At 44.4% G+C, this 20989-nt stretch overlaps 1 protein-coding gene across 1 annotated transcript; it reads left to right on the forward strand.

Moving 5' to 3' along the window:
• The first annotated feature begins 40 nt into the window (after window positions 1-40).
• Window positions 41-14773, forward strand: gad2 (glutamate decarboxylase 2). Its single transcript, XM_062379919.1, has 16 exons — window positions 41-1040; window positions 1270-1332; window positions 1442-1591; window positions 2222-2455; window positions 3902-3992; window positions 5189-5301; window positions 5813-5928; window positions 6072-6151; window positions 6236-6290; window positions 6403-6519; window positions 7432-7496; window positions 7601-7679; window positions 7772-7921; window positions 8506-8613; window positions 9948-10037; window positions 11255-14773. Exons 1-16 carry the CDS (start codon window positions 965-967, stop codon window positions 11426-11428), a joined length of 1761 nt encoding a protein of 586 aa, XP_062235903.1. The 5' UTR covers window positions 41-964; the 3' UTR covers window positions 11429-14773.
• Window positions 14774-20989: the final 6216 nt, after the last annotated feature.

The raw sequence follows: 20989 nt of genomic DNA on the forward strand, positions 1-20989 counted from the left end.
GATGTGTATTCTTTCTTCCCTGGATTTGGGCTACAGTGCGTAAAACATGTCCTGGGTAATCAGATACTTTTGGAGTGACGCGCGCCGTCTCTGTGAATTGCAGAGAGGAGGGACCCTGTGCGCACTTTACGCGTCTGAGCCGCGTCTTCTCGCCACCCCGCTGCTCCCATCAGCCGGAGGCGGGCAGTCAGAGCAGCCGGTCCCCGAGAAAGAAGGTGTGCGACCTCCGGGCGGATGAGTCAGTTGTCATCCGGTGCTTGTATGGAGGCTGAGCTCAGCGCGCAGGGGACGGAGAGTCGGGGATGGAGCTGCTCTGTGGAGTCACGACGTGCGACGTCACCATGACCTGAGGAGAATCACGATGGGATTTCTATAGTGACGTGAGATTTAGGTTGGACGCAATTAGACATGCTTCTATAGGCGCTGCGTGTTCACCAGCAGCTTTAGAGTATCGCTGCTTTTTTTGAATCCCCATTTCTGCAGCAGCTCCTGTTTTTTTTGGCGCTTTCTTAATTTTACGCACGTTTCCAACAACCGCAGACATTTCCCTGTTGATTTTTTTTGCACCTTGAACTTGCTATATTCGTTTTTTTTCAAGTCATATTTTTTTATTCCAAGAAGTGGCTGCGCGGTGCGTGGAGGCGCTGACATTACGCGCCGGTGAAGTCCAAGTGTTTTGCGGATTTCTGTGGGAACACAACGCTTCGTGTTCCGTGCACCTGTGGACCAAACAAAACAAAAAAAACTCCAGCTCCAAGATGCTTTTTGTTTTTCACGCATACGCTGCTTGAATTTTGTTTATTATTATTTCTAGTGTCTCCTCATCCTCGTAACGCGTGAGTCGGATGCGCGGCTGCACCGTAAGCAGTCGGTGCTGTGACCACATTCAGCTCCTCAGCTTTGAGCCGGTCGACGCGTGTGGATGGGCTCTGTCGCTCTCTGCAGCATCTAACTACCGGTAACGATGGCATCACACGGTTTCTGGTCTCTTGGCGGAGACAATGCGGGGGCCAACCCCGGGAGTCAGAGCCCCAGTGCAAGTGAGTGGCTCTTTTTTTTTGTCTTCAAACCAAAACCTCTGGATCCAGGCGCATGCAGCACAATTCATTCCAGGGGGTTATCGGTGCCAGCCCTGCAGGCCTGTTGTATTCACACTGGGGGGTTTATTTCAAGTTGCATGGCGCCTTTTGTGCGTTTCATCCATCTTAAAATTTGGACTGAACCGCGCTCTCCTCATGCGTATTTAATGTGTCCCCCCTTATCTTGCAGCGAGGGCTTGGTGCCAGGCGGCGGCCCAGAAATTATCCGGAGGAATTGGATCGAAATTATGTGGTAGGTCTTGCAGGGATTGATGTGCGTGTGGAGGGGGATTTGTGCCTCAACCATTACATCCACACGCTGGTTCACAGGGTAATAAGAATATGTCTGTGGTTTGACAAAGCGCTGCTGAATGTCGGGGAGGTGGAGAAAGCCGCCGAGCCCGGCTCCGCCAAGGAGCCGCCGCCGCCGACGACGACCGGCGACTGCGGCTGCAACAAATCCTGCAACTGCACCAAAGCGTCCGTGGGCTTCTCCGACCTCTATTCAACAGGTACACAACCACACACACACATAACAACGCATGCATGGCCGCGCATGGACGAGCTGCATTTATCAAGTGTCACGATAAAACAATAGAAATCATTTGTTATTGAGATTCTTCTTGAATGAATAATAAACATCTGGAAGTGCAGGCATTTTGCAAATATCCTGTCGCTTGATAAATCATAATTAAATGTGTTTAAATGGAATTGAAATACATGTTATAGGCCTGCACGGAAAATTAGATTAATCAACTGACTGAATGTTTTACGCACGAAATAAAAATGCAGATATCCAGATTTAATATCTGCGAGATATTGTTGTATATGTGTGAGCGGTGGACTAGATTCCAGAGAGGTCACCTTCAGCAGAATCTGGTCTGAGCTTCGTTCCAAAGGCAGAACGTGTCCTTCACGTCCTCGATGGCCTGTTAAATATAAAATAAAATGTTTTGTTCTCTATGGTTGATGGCCTGCAGGCGGATTTCAAATAAAATTCGACTCGTGGCGCCATTTTAAGGCCCGAACACACACGTGCATGACAAATAAAAATCAGACACATGTGGATTTGCAGGAGCTCGAATCACAAGATGTCTCTCTTTGCAGATGTTTTATTATTTAATTATTTTTGTATTTCCCAGACCTGTTACCTGCCATGGACGGTGACGCCAAGACGATGACCTTCCTGCAGGAGGTGGTGGATATTTTACTGGCCTACATCGTGGAGTCGTTCGACCGCGAAACGAAAGTGATCGACTTCCATTATCCCAACGAGCTGCTGCAGATGAACAACTGGGAGCTGCAGGGCGAGCCGGCGAACCTGGACGACATCCTGATCAGCTGCCGAGCCACCCTCAAGTACGCCATCAAGACAGGTAGGAGAGCATCTGGATTACAGGGGACACATCTGGATTATAGTGGCGACAGCTGGATTATAGTGAGCTGCAGAATGCATGATTTATAAAACAGGACACACCCTCTTTTTATCTTTGAGGCAGAACAGGCCTGAATGTGGCCTAATGTGCAAAAACACGTCCAAATTCAAATATGTAGAAGCTTCAAATCTTATTAAATCTAATATATATAATATAGAATCATTTTAATCGTAAACAATACAGCAAAAAACAATTATTATAACAAATAATAAATCTACTTAAGTCATGAAAAGATCAGTATCTGTTTGTATTGATGTTGAACATATGAGAGAGAATAAAACAAAGAAACCAACAGAAATGGATCAGCTTCATGAACAGGCTGTGGTGGGAGATAAATAAAGTGTTAGAAAAAAAAATCTGTACTGGTTTTGGTCTTCCATGAGCCTCAGACCAGTAAGACCAGTGTCGCAGTAAATCTGAGACTATACTAATCATAATAAGAAGAAGAAGCAGGCCTCACGTCATGGTCCATTGACTGCAGACACACACACATCATCAGGATGGATTTCACACCACTGGACATACTGATCTTATCATATAATATTTTGTATCTGTTTTAACATTTTACTCAAACCTGCACAATTAACCAGATTTGATACTTTAAACAGTTTGTAGTTGTAAACAGATTTAAGGACATTTTAAGTACTATCTAAGTAAATGGTATTTAAAAATGATAATGTTGTTATTGATTGATGCTGATCTATAAATATATTGATCTTTGATGTTAATTTTTGATATTTATCAATTTAGAGAATAAACAGAAACATTTGTGTATCGAAGATCATTTTGTGTTGTGGTTTTATCACTTCACCTCAAACCCTTGTAATTTATAAAGTGCTTTTAATATCATTTTAATGAAACAGTTTATAACAAACAAGCCGATATTTATTGGCTTATAAGTGTTAGGCTATTTATTGTTATTTAAACCTCCTATAAAGAAATATTCATTAATAATATCTGTGTTTTATAATATTATTATTGATTATGTGTCTATGAACCAGCAGCCAATGGCAGGAGAAGTGGTGCAGCAGTGTTTTATATATATATTTACACTTTAATCTGCATGTAAATTAAATTAAATAAATGTGTTAAGGAAAACAGAATTAATAGTAGAAGCTTCTCGGCCTAAAACAAATGTGGATGAACTCAGGTTGTTTCCTACATTCCCCACATTGCATCACGTTTACCATCATTTCAAGTAGATGATTTTAAATGTCTGCTGCTGCTGCACAAACTCAGCATAAATGCACAGGGAGGGGGGGAAGCATATTTCAATTGCTGTGTCCTGCTTGCAGATAAGACCCCCCCCACACACACACACACACCACCACCCTCCCACACACACACACACACCTCACACCCTGTGCCTGCTCTCTCTCCACCCAGCCCACCCCAGGTACTTCAATCAGCTCTCCACAGGATTAGACATGGTCGGACTGGCAGCCGATTGGCTCACATCCACCGCCAACACCAACATGTGAGTGTGCGCCGCCCGGCTCATCACGATGTTAAATGGTGATAATGACGATGACAATGGATTCCATTTCCTGTGTGTGTGTGCGTGTGTGTGTGTCTGCAGTGGCTGATAGCAGCTCCCCCCCACCCCTTTTTGTTCACTCAATCATTCCAAATGAAAAGGGGTGAAATGAAAGGCAGACCCCACCCCCCTCACCCTCCCCTCTTTACTCCCCCCACCTCCCTCCCCTCTCGTCCCTGTGGGGATTCAAGGGGAGAAAATTAGCTCTGAAATTAAATTCAAACTAATCTGGAGCTAATTTCACCGTGCGTGTGTTTTTTGGTGTGATAAAAGCTTCGGCCTCGGCAGCCGTGAGTCACTGCAACATAAACCTCACGTTGACGAGTGGATTTTTAAAATGAGAGCAGCTAACACACCGTGGACTCGTAGAGAAATGTGTCAGCAGGAACATACTGGAATTGTACTTTGTGTTAAATGCAGCAGGGAGGAAAATGTGCAACTACTGGACAACAGGGAGAATAAATGAGTCGGACATGTTGACTTCAGGGTGTAAGGAAAAGTAAATCCAATAACCCAAAGAGTTATTAGATGTTTGTTTGCTGCTCAGGTTTCACGTTTTCTGTGCATATTAATCGATAATTGCAGTTTGCCAATGTTGTGGTGTTGCCCTTTGCTTATTGTGTTATCGTACACATTTCTGAACATATACTTTCAAATCTATGTGCATATTATAGATCAAATCTGAAGATCAAAATCTTTTTGTAAATCAGGGGCCATAGTTTACATAAAGAGGCCAATTACATGTCCAACATCCGTGCACAAGTCCTGACTGAGACCTTGTTTCCTGTTTGAGCACATTGTGGACTTGAAATAGCATAAAAAAAAAAAATTAACAATTCTTTTTACAACTACTGCCAGGACAGGGGCCCTTCAGGGGCTCTTCAGGGGTCAGTCAGATATCAGAAGTGGCCATTTCCTTCCTGCATTCTCCCGTCTGCAAATTCTTTTTCCTTTTTAGAAACATAAAATATTGTGTTTTCATCCTTCCAGACTTTAAAATACTTCCTGTCCTCCATTTCCTGAAACAAACAAGCTGCAGGGGAAAAATAACTGAAGAGAATGTCTCTTTTCTGGGCTGATGAGTCATGGCGTGTTTTGTGTAACCGGCCCCACGTGATGTCCCTTGTGTGACGCAGGTTCACCTACGAGGTGGCTCCGGTCTTCGTGCTGCTGGAGTACGTCACTCTGAAGAAGATGAGGGAAATCATCGGCTGGACGGACGGACGAGGAGACGGCATTTTCTCTCCTGGTACGTTAGCATGTGTGAGGCCCCCCCTAGCACCCCCACTGTTTCACTGCAAATGGAACTGGCTGTGCGTGTGTGTGTGTGTGTGCGTGTGTGTGTGTGTGTGTGTGTGTGTGTGTGTGTGTGTGTGTGTGTGTGTGTGTGTTCTGCAATGTGTCGATTTGCATTTTGATGATGTGGATGGAACTCATTTCAAAGCCAATTAGCATAGAATAATTTCCCCAACTCCGGCCCCCACCTCCTCAAGGCCCCAGTATTGAATTCCTCCCGTGCGTATTTGTGGTTGTCACATGATGAGGACCAATCACTGCAGAGTTAAATGTCTGTCTGTGATTGGCTGTGGCCCCCGTGGAACGTGTAGCTGTGACGTTGGAAACTGCAAACAAAAGATTTTAGCCTTTGTTGTTGTTTCCTAGTTTAAAAGAGAGTCAGGAACCCAGCATCACTCCCATGAGGCCTTTCTGTGATGTGGGGCCTACGTTGATAAATCACAGAGACCCTCTCTGTCCTCTAGGTGGTGCTATTTCCAACATGTACGCCATGCTGTTGGCCCGCTTCAAGATGTTCCCTGAAGTGAAGGAGAAAGGAATGTCATCTGTTCCCCGGCTGGTGGCCTTCACCTCCGAACACGTAGGCATAATATCCACTGATAATCAATACGTGTCTAATACTGATCACTGATGGATATTTGAGCTGTTTTATGATTATAATTGAATCTGTTTAATCCTCCTGTGATCTGGTGTCAAACTGATTTTGTCCCTGGTATCTTTCAGAGCCATTTTTCCATCAAGAAAGGAGCAGCGGCTCTCGGCATCGGGACTGAAAGTGTGATCTGCATCAAAGTCGACGAGACGTAAAGTTTTTCAACTCGTAATTTAAATATTCTCAATCAATTCATTCACAAACAACCCAGTAAACAAGTGTTGTGTTCCCACAGCGGTAAACTGATCCCAGAAGACCTTGAGAGGAAAATACTGGAGGCCAAGCAGAAGGTACCGTGTAACTGTTCTCCACACACACGTTACTTCATTCTCCACTGAATCCCCTCAGCCACAGGGTGGGGAGGGAGAGCCTCGCTTCATGTGTGTGTTTGTGTTCTCACAGGGTTTCGTTCCTTTCTTTGTGAGCGCGACCGCGGGAACCACCGTGTACGGAGCCTTCGACCCGCTCATCCCCATCGCGGACATCTGCAAAAAGCACAACATCTGGATGCATGTGGACGTGAGTAGAATAAGCAGAAATCTACACACACACGTGATCCCAGGACTTCAGTGAAGGAACACACAGGAAACACAGAGCTCACCCGAGAGTCTGACAAATCTATTTCGTCTGTCTCGCCTCTAACTGCCTGCGGTTGACCCAGATAGGAGCCGGCCATTTCCCATCTAACGCTGGAGATTAGAAAAACTGGAGCAGAGGCTGTAAATCATCTCCCTCCCCTGACATTGCCACCATTGCCTCTCTCAGTGAAGCGTCTATTAATGAAGGTGATTTAGCCCTGACGGGGGGGTGGGGTGGGGGGGGGACACATCTATTAGGAGATGGAGGCGGCCTCGTCCCTGCCTCCTCCTCCTCCTCTTCCTCCTCTTGCTCAGACGGGGAAAGACCACGTCCTGTTTGTGGCAAATGATGATGATGTTGTCGGTAAACATGTGGTGGGTCTTTGTGTGTTTGTGGACGCAGCTACTACACCAGTGTGTGCGTTTTTTTTGCCTTTTTAACTGGAAATAGTGAACTTGATGAGGAGAGGCTTCATTGTGGAGCCTGACAGTGGATGTCATCTTTAGAATGAAAATGTTGTTTAGCTCTTTTATCAGTTAATGGACATTACACTGTCTTAGGGTTAGGGTTTCTTAAACTAGAACACATACAAGACCCAACATTCCTCTGATATAATAAACTGAATCTGTTTTTGTGTCTTGATCTGAACCAAATTACACCAGGAAACTGTCAGGAAGTCAGGGGCTCTCTGTTACACAGTTTGACCACTAGAGAGCAGTGGCAGGTTTATCAAGTGTCCAAAGAGTACAAAACATCTTGTACAGAACATATTGTGTTCATGTTCATACTTACAGACTGACAACCAAAGCTTTAACATGTTGTCCCTGTCTTGTGTGTGTGTTTGTGTGTCAGGGTGCATGGGGAGGAAGTCTGCTCATGTCCAGGAGACACAGGTGGAAGCTGGACGGAGTCGACAGGCGAGTTTTTCCTCCGTTTTCTGCAGAAACACAAACATAAGAAGCTGATGAGGGTTTGACGTAATGACGCATGATGGTTGATTGTGTTGTTTTTTTACCTGCAGAGCTAATTCAGTCACATGGAACCCACACAAAATGATGTCAGTCCCTCTGCAGTGTTCGGCCCTGCTGATCCGAGAGGAGGTACGTCCCCTAACACAGCTCACAGGACCACTGCGTTTTATTTTGGTGATTCACGGCAGGTAACCGCCGCCCTGGCTGTGATCCCTCCACAGGGTTTGATGCAGAACTGCAACCAGATGCACGCCTGCTACCTGTTCCAGCAGGACAAACATTACGACCTGTCCTACGACACCGGGGACAAGGCGCTGCAGTGTGGACGCCACGTGGACATCTTCAAGCTGTGGCTCATGTGGAGGGCCAAGGTGAGAGGAGCTGCTGTTGTGATGATAAACATCCTGTCTCAGTTTGACAGTGACGTCTTTCAAATAGGTGAAAGTGAAAACCAACAGGAAGCCACAGTGAATTTCAGAAAGCCTTTTCAGCAGCTGATATAACTGCCTCCTCTTTGTGGATTCTAACTTGTCTGGACCACAACACATTTCTGGATATGTGTCGGATTCCAAATATCATTTGTCTTGATTAATATTTTCATTTTATTTATTTAAAACTAAATCACTTAAAAGACTGAACTGTTTTCTTCTCAAAAACGGATGACCTCGTTTTCTGACCTTAAACAGAGAGAAGCGTAGAACTCAGGCTGCCTGTCGAAATTTGACAAATAGAATAGATCTTTTTTATCTGTTTATCTTTTAAGATGGGAAAAGGTTGAAGAAGAAATGTTTTAAACCAATCACAATGCAGATAGAACCATAGAAGTCTAAGTTATTAGATAATATAAACTTAAGGATGGTGTCTCAAAGTAGAAAAATTGAAAACTCTATAGTGATAATAAATCCTGGATCCAGGATTTGAACCGACTGAAGAGATGTGAATCTTCTCCCCACAGGGCACCATCGGGTTCGAGGCTCAGATTGACAAGTGTCTGGAGCTGTCGGATTATCTGTACAACAAGATCAAGGACAGAGAAGGATACGAGATGATCTTCAACGGAACGGTACGTCCACGTTTCATCCTCCACAGCAGCTCAGTCCTCTCTGCTTCCACCTCACTCTGTTCAGTTGCATGATGGGAGACTTGACAGGCACGCAGCGCCACTCCTGCTTTGTGTCGGCTGAATGCCATTTTTACCTCTGGCTGCCAGTATAATGTGCTGCTATTATGTTTAATGAATAGCATAATGGCCTGTGATTGCTCATCTGCATATGAATGGCACGGAGTCTGAAAGATCGTCCAGCGAGCAGAGCAGCAGCAACACAAACACGTGCGTGTGTGACGGGTCATTAAGCTGAAACACTCTCCTGCTCGGACACTCGTTTCATGACGAGAGTCTTTATGTCTCAAGTCTGGTTGTTTTCCTGCCGAGCCACAAAAGGCTTAAAGCATCGTAACCCAGAGGGCTGATGGGAAAACGCCAGGTGCTCATGAGTCTGTGGCTCCCATTAAGCCCTTACATCAATCTGCTGTTGAATATAAGAGCATCAAACCACAAGGCCGCTGTGTACGGCTGCTAAGATGAAGATGCAGTTATTCATCCCAAACACATGCACAGACATGCAAAGGCACACTCATGCAGGTAGGGAAATTTAACCTCTGCCTTTGACCCATCTGGTGCAGGACACAAAGAGCAGTGAGCGACCATGTACGGCGCTCGGGGAGCAGATGTTGGGGGAGTAAGGTGCCTTGCTCAGGGGCACTAGCCAGGGTAGGGAGACTCTTGGATTTCTAGACAGATCAATCCAGGTTCGTCTTTTGTTGTCTCTCCGTGGAGTCGAACCAGAGACCTTCTCTGCCCATAGTCCAAGTCTCTGCCGCTAGACCACCGCCTCTCCACTTCTGTGGGTATGAATGATTTTCAGACACGTAGAGAATATCTGAGAGGAGGAGGAGGAGGAGCCTGTGTGAAGCTGGGAACACAGACTGGAAGACAGCTCATCCAATCATTTCCCACGTCCTGAGGTTGGAGGCGTGGGGCCTTGTTACGTGTCTCATAGTCTCTACAGAGCCGTTTATAGAATTTACAGGGATTCTTAATTGCTGTTATTGTGAACTAAAGTAATAAGCTGTTTTCGGGGGGGGCCCTCTCTGCTCGGGGCCCGAACCTATTGCCTGCTTTGCCTTAAGCTGATGTGAAACTGATGCAGTTCTCCAGGATGAGTTTATGTGCAGTAACAATGTTTAAATATTTATTTTAACCGTTTTGCTGTGATACTGATCTACAATGTTTCCGATGATGTGATTGCACGTAACACAAATTGCTTCCCCTGCTGTGCACGTGCACGTGTTTGCTCTTGTGTGACTGTGACTCGTGTCGACTGTGCGTCTCCGCAGCCTCAGCACACCAACGTCTGCTTCTGGTACCTCCCTCCTGGGATCCGCTACATGGAGGACAAAGAGGAGAGAAAGAAACACTTGCACAAGGTGGGTGAGCGCAGATAAGACGCCTGACTGCAGCGTCGACTTAAAAAGAAAAACCCATCTTTCACTTGGCCTACAAACCTTTTCCCTCATGTCCAGCCTGACCGTTACATGTCCTCCTCATTAGGGACGACAAAGACGATCAGTTACACAAAAAACTACATTTGAAAACGGGTTTAAAAGAGTGACAGAGAGGAGCGATATCACACAGCAGACCGGGAGGGAGGGAGGTTATTCACTTATCTGAGGAGACGGCCATTCAGAGGGTCCACTAATTGACAATTAGGACAAACAGATGGTGGACGTGCCGGCCATATAAAGGAGCCCCCCCCCCCTCTCTGCCGGTCACATCGTTCTCATGGAGAGGTTTGACAGAGCCATGTCATCGGGCTTCAGCGGCCCGAGGATCCGACCAGATTCCTCTTCTACTCAGACTCCGACACACAGGCCGAGTCGTGACGTATCGTTTCCCAACTGGTCCGAACTGGAAAAGACGGATTAGAGGGAAACCTGCAGCTGCTGACTGGTTATTTTCCAGAGCTTCAGCACGACACCTGCAAGACATTAAGCAGAAATGACTTGTTCTGTGATGAGGAGTGTCACACGCTGCTATAGGAGCCTCTATGCAGGACTCACTACTCCAGCAGACTGGAATTAGACAAGTGAAATTCAAACCAACTCTTATTCCATCAAGAACTTCCTATAGCTCCTCAATTATTACATTTTATTTCCCTCCGGGATTAATAAAGTATCTATACGTTTATATATATTAAAATTCCTTTTAGATTATCTTGTACCTCCAGGTTATTTGAGTCAGGGCATCTCGTTGCTGAATCTTATGCTAAAGTCACACAGATATTTATAAGAGAAACTGACAATGATTCCTTAGATGGTAACTTTAAGATAAATAATTATCAATAAAAATAAAACCAAAATACAACCAATTGTATGGAGCTTTTATTAAAAGTATATTTAAGCATATATGTTGTGTTGTGGGTTTGTTAGAAGTGAAAGTTGTGTTGTTGAAGGCTGCAAAGCAAAGTAAAAGTTTCTATAACTTTATTTAATTAATAACTTTTGTTGCGTTATTTAATTAACTTCTATTCTATTGTCCGACATTTCAAATTCTGCTGCAGTGACGCCGTCTCCACAGTTAGAATAAAGATTGTGTTCATTTTGTGTTGTTGTTGGTTCACTCTGGACGTGTGTGGCTCTTTCAGGTGGCTCCGGTGATTAAAGCCAGGATGATGGAGTACGGGACGACCATGGTCAGTTACCAGCCACAGGGGGACAAGGTCAACTTTTTCCGCATGGTGATCTCGAACCCGGCCGCCACCTTCGAGGACATCGACTTTCTTATCGAGGAGATCGAGCGCCTGGGCCAAGATCTATAAGACTCGTCTCTCCTCGGGCTCACGTTCTTTTCCCCCGTTGACGGATGAATTGTTTGTCGTGAATGTACCGGTAAACTTTTCTTTTTCTCTCTCTCTCTCGCTCTTTCCTCCAAAGTCACATATTTAAGAATATATTTGAGAATAAAAAAACCCACAGATGTATCCATATATTATGTATCGTAGCTTTGCCGTGGACTCACTTGGTCCAAAGCGATGTAAAAGTGCTTCTGTCTGCTTCTCCCTGTAGCGTAGCTCCCAGAGTAGTGTCAGTTGGTGATGTAACTCTACGTGTAACGTCTTTGTGATTTGAAAGGCTCGTGCAATAGGTCGATGAGGAAGAGTTTATTTTTCAATCATCTCTCATTTGCCCAGTTTGTCGTCAAACGTGCCAAATGTGGTCGTGTTCTATCGTAACTTTAACTTTTAAAACTTTAAAACTTTGAAAAAAACAAAAAAAAGCACTTCACCTTACCTCAGCTTCTTCGACTGCCTTCACATCTGCACATCCTCCTGCTCGCAGTGATCCTCCTGTAGTGAACCAGCACATGTTAAAAAAAAAAATCCCAACTAGAGCAGAGGGTCGTTTGGATTCGGAAGGAAAGGGACAGAAAAGTAAATTCAAAGGATGTTGGTCCATCGTGCGTCATCTTTCCAATATATTCAATTTTCTGTTACCAAAATGGTTCCAGATATAATAATAATATGATAATCTAAGGTTAGATTGATCAGCACTTCAGAGGTTCATGTAAAGTTATTATCCTCAAGATTTTTCTAGGAGTGGAGCTTGGTATTCTCTGGATCTCCCCTCAAATTATCGTCTACGATGGGGGGAATCGTTTTAGGGCATCTTACATTGACCAAACGAAACCGGAAAACTGAAAAAGAGGAAAGACAAACTGAAAAGCAGAACACGTCTCCTTTAACACGTAATTTGCCATTAGCCTCACTAAAGGGACTAACTCTAAAGGATGATAACTTTAACTAAACCTCTCATTAGTGTTACATAAGTATATATAATAGAGTGGTTGATCACTAGTTGGGCTTTTTGCTGAAGCACTTAACTGACAGGTCGAGGATTGAACTGTGGCAATAATCGTTTCAGTTGATGACCTTCACCAGATCCTGCGGCTCCCGTCCACCTGACATCACTTGCACTAAGTCACCAGGGGACGAAGAGCATCCCTTAGCATTGCAACTGAGATTGAATCCATTCACAAGCAATATACAGTATATATTCCAGGGTGGGTCCAATCTTATAAAACCCTGCAAACATATTTAAAAGAGATGGTGAATTCACGTGTTGACGATAATCAAGTCTCCAGACCAAATGCAGCGTAGCTGGCAAAATAAATAAAATAAATAGTAGGGTTAATTACATGCTTATCGTAGGCGGGTTAGGGTCGTGAACCCTGAGGTTCTGTAGCATTCCCATTAGTTAGAAAAGCACAATTTGCTCAATGTGGTCGGTCAATGTACAATCACTTTTGATCATAGATTGTAAATAGTATTTCAAGATGTCCTGAGTACAGATCTTTGTGTATACATATATGTATATAAGACGTATAACCAGAGACTATTTGTGAGGTAAAGTAATTCATATTTTCTCTATCTCCGATATAGATTTACTTGTATTTTCATCCTGTTTGTCCAAAAAGGCTTTTGTGTGGTGTGTGTGTGTGTGTGTGCACGCGTGTGTTTGTGATTCTTTGGTGTGTGCGACATGAAACGTGTTTCAGGGACTGGCTTAAAGACACCGACAGATTTCACCGGGAAACACCGAACAAGTCGCGGTCGAACAACGAGACTCTGACGTTTGGATTTTACGTGAATATGCAAAGGCCATTTCAACTCTGGAGCCCTGTGTTTATTTCTTTTGTGTGTGCGTGTGTGTGTGTGTGTGTGTGCTCACGTGATAATTGACGGTATGTGCCAACGTGTACCTTAGTGTGTTTGTAACTGTGTTGCCTTAGTATACATTTTGCCAGTATTGTCTAGTTTTTCCTCCGCAGGGGAGGTCGTGCACTTTACAGTATACACATGACCTAATAACGTGCAATGTCCAATGGTTGTCGATGTTTTAAAGAATTATTATATTCCAGAAAAAAAATGTAACTTCAAACTCTTTGGTCTGAATGTGACGAGAATCAAGGGTCTTTTCCAAGAGGGAAGAATAATTTTAAGAATGAATTTGTTCCTGTAAAGCTCGTTAAACTATCTTTAACGAGCCAATAATTATCTAAACTGTTGATTTTTTCCTTTTTGAACTGAACTTCGGCATCCACACTGTGACACGGTCAACACCGGGTGGGAAACCACGACAAAGGGATCTCAGCGGTAGTCCTGGAAAACCAGACGCGCTGCACCTCTTGCTGCTGCTGCTCGACTTTGCTTCCTTTGCACGTGCATGCGATGCCTTGCCTATCCAGCTTGTTTGATATACCGTGTCCTCTATATCTCTTTATATACAACATATATATACACCAATATACAGTATGTGTAGCACCTGTACTTATAGCTTGAGTGTCCGATGTATAGCTTGTAGCCTGTAGATTAGTGCTCTGTCGCTCTGGCCTTTACGTGTGATCTCTCTTGTGTCTCTGGGCTTCCTATAACGTGTCTCCGTGCCGCCAGCATGCTAACCTCGCCTCGCTTTGTAAACCTCGCCTCGCTTGATTCTGACTCTCTCTATCCTCCGTCTTTCTCTTCTGCTTGACACCTGTCGCTGCTTCTGATCGTAGAGTATTATAAATCTATATATCTATATACGTGTGTGTGTGTGTGTGTGTGTGTAGTCCCTCAGCATGTCTCTCCGAAAGCTCGTCTCCGCTTCCGCACCTGTACGACCTGTGTTTTCTATCTTTCTATCTCTTCCGCTTTCGCCCTCTGGCAGCAGCGAGAATATTCTCTCCCGCGCTTTTTCCTCCGAACGTTTCCTCGGCCCCCCCGCTTTCGTTCTGTTTGTCGTGTACGAGGCGGGGGGGGTGTTGACCCGTGTCACGGTGCCGCAGCGTTTTGTTTTAAGACCCTTGACTCTATGGGATGTATGAGAAAGAGAGTTAATAACAGTTTTTTTGGCTTGATTGTCCAAAAACATGTCTTATGCAGGTGTTCTTAGCCTTTAGCACAGAAACAGAAAACATGAACCCTGGTTTCCTGCTCACAGGGAATATTGTTTGTTTAAGAGAACGGTTAAAACCCCCCCGACTACTCAGAGTGCAGTTCATTCTCACTGAATATAAATCATATATTCTGCAAACTGCTCTGCTAGCTTCTCTCAAACATTCATTTGTCCTGAACCAATGTTACTCTTGGGAAAATAGAAATAAATATTGTCTAAGCAAACATTGTTTTAATGTGATTTCTTCTTCTTTTTGCTCTAGCACACACAGGAACATCTGTATTATGCATCAAAAAGAAGCTCTTCATACGTTTCAGTGCTATGTGAACAGACAAAAGGTTCAAGTTGTTATGTGACGTGGTGCGATTGGTCCTTGAAAAGGAGAAGTGGGGCAGGAAAGTGGCTCTTTGAGGCTCTTACGTGGGAAGGACCCACAGTGTCAGGACAGCACTGTACATTTTAATATTTTATTTTCTGACCAAAAAAGATTCTCACTTTAGCACCTTTTTAGTTATAAATGAAAATGTTTTGCTTAATGAAATAACGTCATTAAGATGAATTAAGATGAAAACTTTATTGATCCTCTCCTGCAGAAATTCCCTTTTTATAGCTGCAGACAGTGACAATGACAGGAAAACATTTAATAGTATGAAATTGAATAAAGTAACCATACCAAAATAAATGTATCTATGTAAATAATGTACAACTTTCACTATAGATTAAATATGATGGGTCTGAAGAAACATAGCTTGAGGGTTTTTACTGTATTTGTGCATTTTGTATGAGGAGATATTTAAATTAACATATATGCAATACTATCTGTATATTTACAAAATAGGGTAGTAGCATAGAATATATCATAGTTTACAATATGATATGAATATACAAATGATATGTATATGCATTATATGTAATGCAACATATATATGTTGGTGTAGAATAAGATGCTCTCTCAGTGACATAGTTCTCTTTTCAATGGGATTTTAAAGTATATGCTCATGAACTCCTCTCTAGGTGGCGCTGTTACCTCACAAACAGGGAGATTTAAATGATTTTCCATCACTGTCTCAAATATAAGCTGTTTTACATTTTTCTCTTAATCATGTTTGATTACAAAATATAGGAAACTGCACCCCAGACTGTGAAAACTCTCCCAGATGGTTTCTCTCACCTCGAACACTGACAGTAGATACAGAGACTGAGAAACACCCCGATACGAAGGTGAAAGTGTGATTTACTAACAAACATCTGTGGCCCAGTTGGCCTCAGAGGAAACAGCTGATTTTTAACATTATGAATATGTCAGTTAATCACGAGAACTGTTTCCCGACAGCAGTTGGACTGTGTTTACACGACGAGCTCCAGAAGCGCCGGCCTTGATCAACCTCCAGATCCCTGATCAGAGGAAACCTGCTGCAGCCTCTCTCTCTGCTGAGTCTCCTGCAGATAACGTGTCAGCATGTGTGGAGCTAGGTGGTAGAAACACAAACAACAACGTGACATTGCAAAATCACCAGTGGACAAAATAATTAACAAGCTTGAAACACAAGAACAGGGAATAAAAATACACTATAATCATCTCAACGATTGGAAAATGATTACAAAAATGATTGCAATCCCCTGCATATAAAGACACATAGTGGACTAACACAAGTATTTGGACAAAGCATCAGAAGTGCTGCACACACACGGTCACTATGTGAGTGATCCTCCTTCACAGGCCCTCGTGGGGGTTTCATGATTCACTGTGTTGCAGCTCATCCTCCATTAATTGTCATCAAGGAAGTACCTGTTCTCCCTCAACATCACTTTCTAGATTCTTGCGTCATGAGGCCCCTCGGAATTAATTTCAATCTTCCTCGACAGGCTGCGTCTGCCGTCCTTCATCACGCTCTTCTTCACAGTCTCAATGTTTTTCTCCACTTCCCTCACAGGATAAAGAAAGAACTCAGAGAATAATAGAAATAATGATTAAATAACCAGGTCTGGAGTTTGTCAGAGAAGTTTCACCCCCTCAGTGATCAGAGATGTTCCCACGTGAGCAGTTTATCACATCAGCGTCTGCAGCAACCCCCCCCCCCCCCCCCCCCAACGCTCTAATCGTACATGTGATTACACAAAGGGGAAAGGAGCTGCTCCGTCCAAACACACAGCGTGAAGTTAGAAGAATTGTAGCAAATACGTCGTAAAGTTTAAGACGGCAACTCTCAAACTCGCCGGTGATTTACGTGCAAACCGGCAGATGGTAAAATCAGGGGGCGGCCGGAGAGAGGCTCACCAAAGCATTCTGACAGAAAGGCCAAAAGGATTCTCATGGTCATATAAAACGACTGAAGTGTGTGTCTGTGTGTGTGTGTGTGTGTGTGTTTGTGTGTGGGGGCAGATAAGCCGAGCCAGATGTTGGACTCGGTGGCGTTCACCTCGCAGTCCTCCGGGCCGCACTCTGCCTGAACTCTGCCTCTGCCCTCATGCCAACCCAGAAGCCGGTGGGTCATCGGTTAGGGTTTGGTTTCACTGTGACGCTGCTCGGCTCCCACATGAAAGCCGGCTCGCCTCAGGGGAGAGGCCGCATGCTTGGCTGACAGCAGAAGAAGTTGTTTTTTTGTTATTTTGGGGGGGTATTTATCAGCTGTGGAGGTTGAGCTTAGATTTGTAGGTCAAAAGACGTTTCACGGTGTCTCAGGTTAAAGCTGCACAGATCTATATATTTAAATTGACAATGACCAGACGTGACATGTGGGTGAAGTCCACAGTTTTCCTTTCTCTCTTGCACAGCGGGAGGTTTTCTGCACAGACGTGTTCACAGCAGCAACTAATCCTCCGTGGTACTCGGGTCAGAGGTGGAGCAGCAAACAGAGACAGGAAGTGATGTCTTCTTAAGTGAGATCAGCTGATCGCTCTCTAGACGTCTACGTCTGTGTCATCTGTGTTGAGCCCTGATCAGTGAGCTCATTCCAACATTATCCACAGTTTTTACTTGGAGGCTGGCTGGGGAAACTCTAGAGAAAGTTTCCAGCTCTTCGCCTCCAGAGTTTATCTGGAGTTCAGTTCACGTCTGAAAGTTTCTATCGTCGTCTACTTAACCTCCTGGGTCAACTCTGACTTACATTTTCCATAGCTGTACAAAATTACATGTGTGCTTAATTTCAGTTTTACCCTTGAATGCATTGGTTGAGATAATCTGGTTAAACGGAACCTGTATGTTGGCGTCACTTTGAAGGAGCCATCTTGTCTACAGTCTAAACTGTAACTTCATTACATGAACAAGCTGGAGCCGCCAGTCTTGTTCTTGTTCACCACACTGAGGTCGATCATTGCAAAAACTTAATCAGACTCGATAAAACGATTTTCAGGAGCGATTTGCTGACGTTAAACGTCCTGAAGAAGTTTCTGATTAGCCTTTTTCTACAAGTGGTTTTGTTTTCTACGATGTTGCCAAAGTTCCAGTATTGACAAACTTTCTCCTTAATTATATTTAACTCCATCACACGTCTGTAAGTACGACGTCAGCCAGAGATGCTCATAATCCGGTGTCTTGTTTTCTGTTGATCCCACTTTGTCGTTCCCGTTGGCTCCTCTGACTTCACCGTGCACCCGGCCCGCTACACAAACGTACAACTTGTTCTGTCGCAAAGCACCACACACACACACACACACACACATCGCTCAGCTTCACTCATCGTGGTATATGCACAGTCATTTGTATGGATGCATTCAGTGAGATAGTTAATCTGTAAGCGCCTGCCGGAGAAAGCAATTAACTTCGCGGCCCACCGGGGAGTCGATGTGAGTGAGAGAGCATCGCTCCGCCGCTTAAATATACACCAGAGGGACTCGCTCGCTCACTGCCAGCCAAACCATTATTCATCATCAGCGCTTTCAATGGCCTCTGCATGAAGACAGCTAGACAGCTCTCACTCCCTTTTACACACACACACACACACACACACACACACAGGTATTTACTTCCACACCCACACGGACTGATCCCTGGGCTCGGGAGTTTCAGATTGCCCTTGACGCAGAAATGATTAAGGTCAGCTAAAGAACAAGAAAATTAAACGCTGCATTCCTGGTGATCAGGGGAATTCACCAGATACTGGGGGGAACTATGCACAGCTCCTGCCAAGTCTGGGAAAGCGACACGGAGCATGTCCTGCATGATGATCTTCAACGTGAGCTTGGACCAAATATTCCACAGGCAACGTTTTTTAACTCTTTTATACTATGAGAGAAACTTTTCTCTTCTTCCCGTTCAATGCTAATACTACACATTTTAAAAGAGCTTATGCTGGTAAACGTAGTGTCCGTTTGCTAGACCCCGAAAACTTTTTCACAGGCTGTTCGATATGAATCCCAGTCTGTGTTTGTGTCGACCGACCTGCCAGCTCATTCCCTCATGCACCAGTAACCCCTCTAATGAGGAGAGAAGCACCGGCACAGATGGACGGAGGAGGGGAGGAAGATGAGGGAGGACGATGGAGAGTTCGTGATGAAACGAAGACAGTTAGACACGGGGAGCTATGAGGTCTAGACACACCATAGGCTTCTCCACTTCCTCCAGTTGTGCACTAATTAAACTAAAACACCCTCATACTGGTGCCGCCATCTTGTACTTTTGACGTGATTCGGAGCCAGAGTCAAACTCAGCTGTCAATCGCAACGTCCACCATGTTTTTATAGCATCAAGTAACTTTGATTGGATTATAACTTACTTTTTAGTTTGCTCTATGTCCAATCTGCTAACATGGAGGAAGTGTAGATGTGTACTGCAGACTGCCACCAGGGGGCGATCCAAACGATTTGGCTTCACTTTAAGGGAGGTGTCATATCATCCATTGTTTATATACAGTCTATGTAACCAAAGGAACTTCAAACTTGCTCAAACTTTTTGAAATCAAACTGTGAGCAGAACAAACATGTGTTAATGAATCTGTAATGACTTGTTTATCATTAAAGGTCATTAAAGGAAGGCGTCACTCACACAAGCCTCAACAATTACACCGAGTTTGGAAAGTTTAGAAAGTGAAACGTCACCTTTGAGAGGGGGAATAGCAAAAAGAACAAATCCCCATTCTGTCAGGTCGGAGCAGACGTCATCTGGAATCTCACCAGCTGGATGACGTAGCCTCATACTTTCGCCTCCAGCTTAATTATCTCCTGCTTTCAGGCCACAAAAGGCAGGTTTCCTCTCTGCAGCAAAACAAAACACTTGATGTTATTCATTGGTTTACGGCGCATGACCTCGGTGTTACAGTACAGCAAACTAAATATGTCCAAATGAATAAAAAAGCTTGTAAAGTGAGTAAATAAACAAAAACCTGAGCCAAAGTTTCACTAAACCGATGCAATAATGAAATGTTGCAGAGAAAAACTCACTGAATATCAGTTTGTCAGTTACACACAAACCAACCGACCGACAATCAGACAGGGGTGAACACATAACCTCCTCGTTGGAGTAATAAAGACGTTTCAAACCGTGCGGTGGATTTCATTTCCCTGTTGGGACTGCTTCATGTGATTTATTCTCATAAGAAAAACCAACAATCTGGGTTTTTAGAAAAAAAGATCAACATCATAGCAAGTTTTCTTCACACCCCATAAATCCAGTGTGGATTCCCACTGTTGAACACAGCGGCGGTCAGCAGCATCGAACCTGAACACATGGTCTAAACAGTTCCCTGTAGACAAGAGGCCTCGGCTCTTACAGTAACATCCGCTTCTGATTAAAACAAGCCCGTCTCCAGGCTTTGTCCTTTTTAAATCAACATGTGAGCAGACTGGAGGCCAGGTCCGGGTTCGGGGAGGTGCTCACCTCCACCGTGTCGGGCTCAGGGAGCAGATTCAAGGTTAAAACACCGTCTGAACATCAAAGATCTAACATCCTGCACCCTGGGTAAATCAGCTTTGGAGGCGGTTGTGCTTTTTGGAGACGTCGGTTGTGTTGCAGGAAACGTCCTCGCGTGCCATCGGCTGTTTGAGTGGTCTCCAAATCCTCAGAAAGCAAATAAACTCACAACAGATGCACTGCGGTGATGAACGATGTCTCTCTGCTCTGCCACAGGAACTCTGGCGTGCAAGTCGGCCGCGGCCCCGTCGAGCCGCATGGCACCTTTCTGGTTTTCACATCACGACATTTCCTGCATCGAATCCCTGAAATTTTAAAGGAAGCTCGGTTGCTTGATTAATTTGTGTCGACTGTGGCGTCTGATGTTGGCTTTTATGTGTGTTTATGAAAGATGAACTCATATGTGACCCAGCGTGATAGAATGCAGCGAACGCTCGCTCCCCTTGTGAAGCCGATCACATGAAAGGCTTGTGCGTAATGAAGCCGAAGGGAATTATTACCCAGCTGCACTCGCTTCGACGCAGCTCCACAGCGACTGTCAGCTCATTTGTTTTTGTTTTTTCAGGCCCACGACTTCTCTCCTGGTTCACTCGCG

The sequence above is a fragment of the Platichthys flesus genome, chromosome 21, assembly GCF_949316205.1.
Source record: "Platichthys flesus chromosome 21, fPlaFle2.1, whole genome shotgun sequence".
In the NCBI taxonomy this organism is placed as follows: Eukaryota; Metazoa; Chordata; class Actinopteri; order Pleuronectiformes; family Pleuronectidae; genus Platichthys; species Platichthys flesus.

What these genes read in the sequence shown, in the direction of transcription:
- gad2 (XM_062379919.1), top strand. Translation starts at nt 965, where the DNA reads ATGGCATCACACGGTTTCTGGTCTCTTGGCGGAGACAATGCGGGGGCC. An exon ending in CAAGTACGCCATCAAGACAG is followed by an intron (nt 2,456 to 3,901) that starts GTAGGAGAGCAT and finishes CTCTCCACCCAG; the next exon opens with CCCACCCCAGGTACTTCAAT. An exon ending in GGCTCATGTGGAGGGCCAAG is followed by an intron (nt 7,922 to 8,505) that starts GTGAGAGGAGCT and finishes TTCTCCCCACAG; the next exon opens with GGCACCATCGGGTTCGAGGC.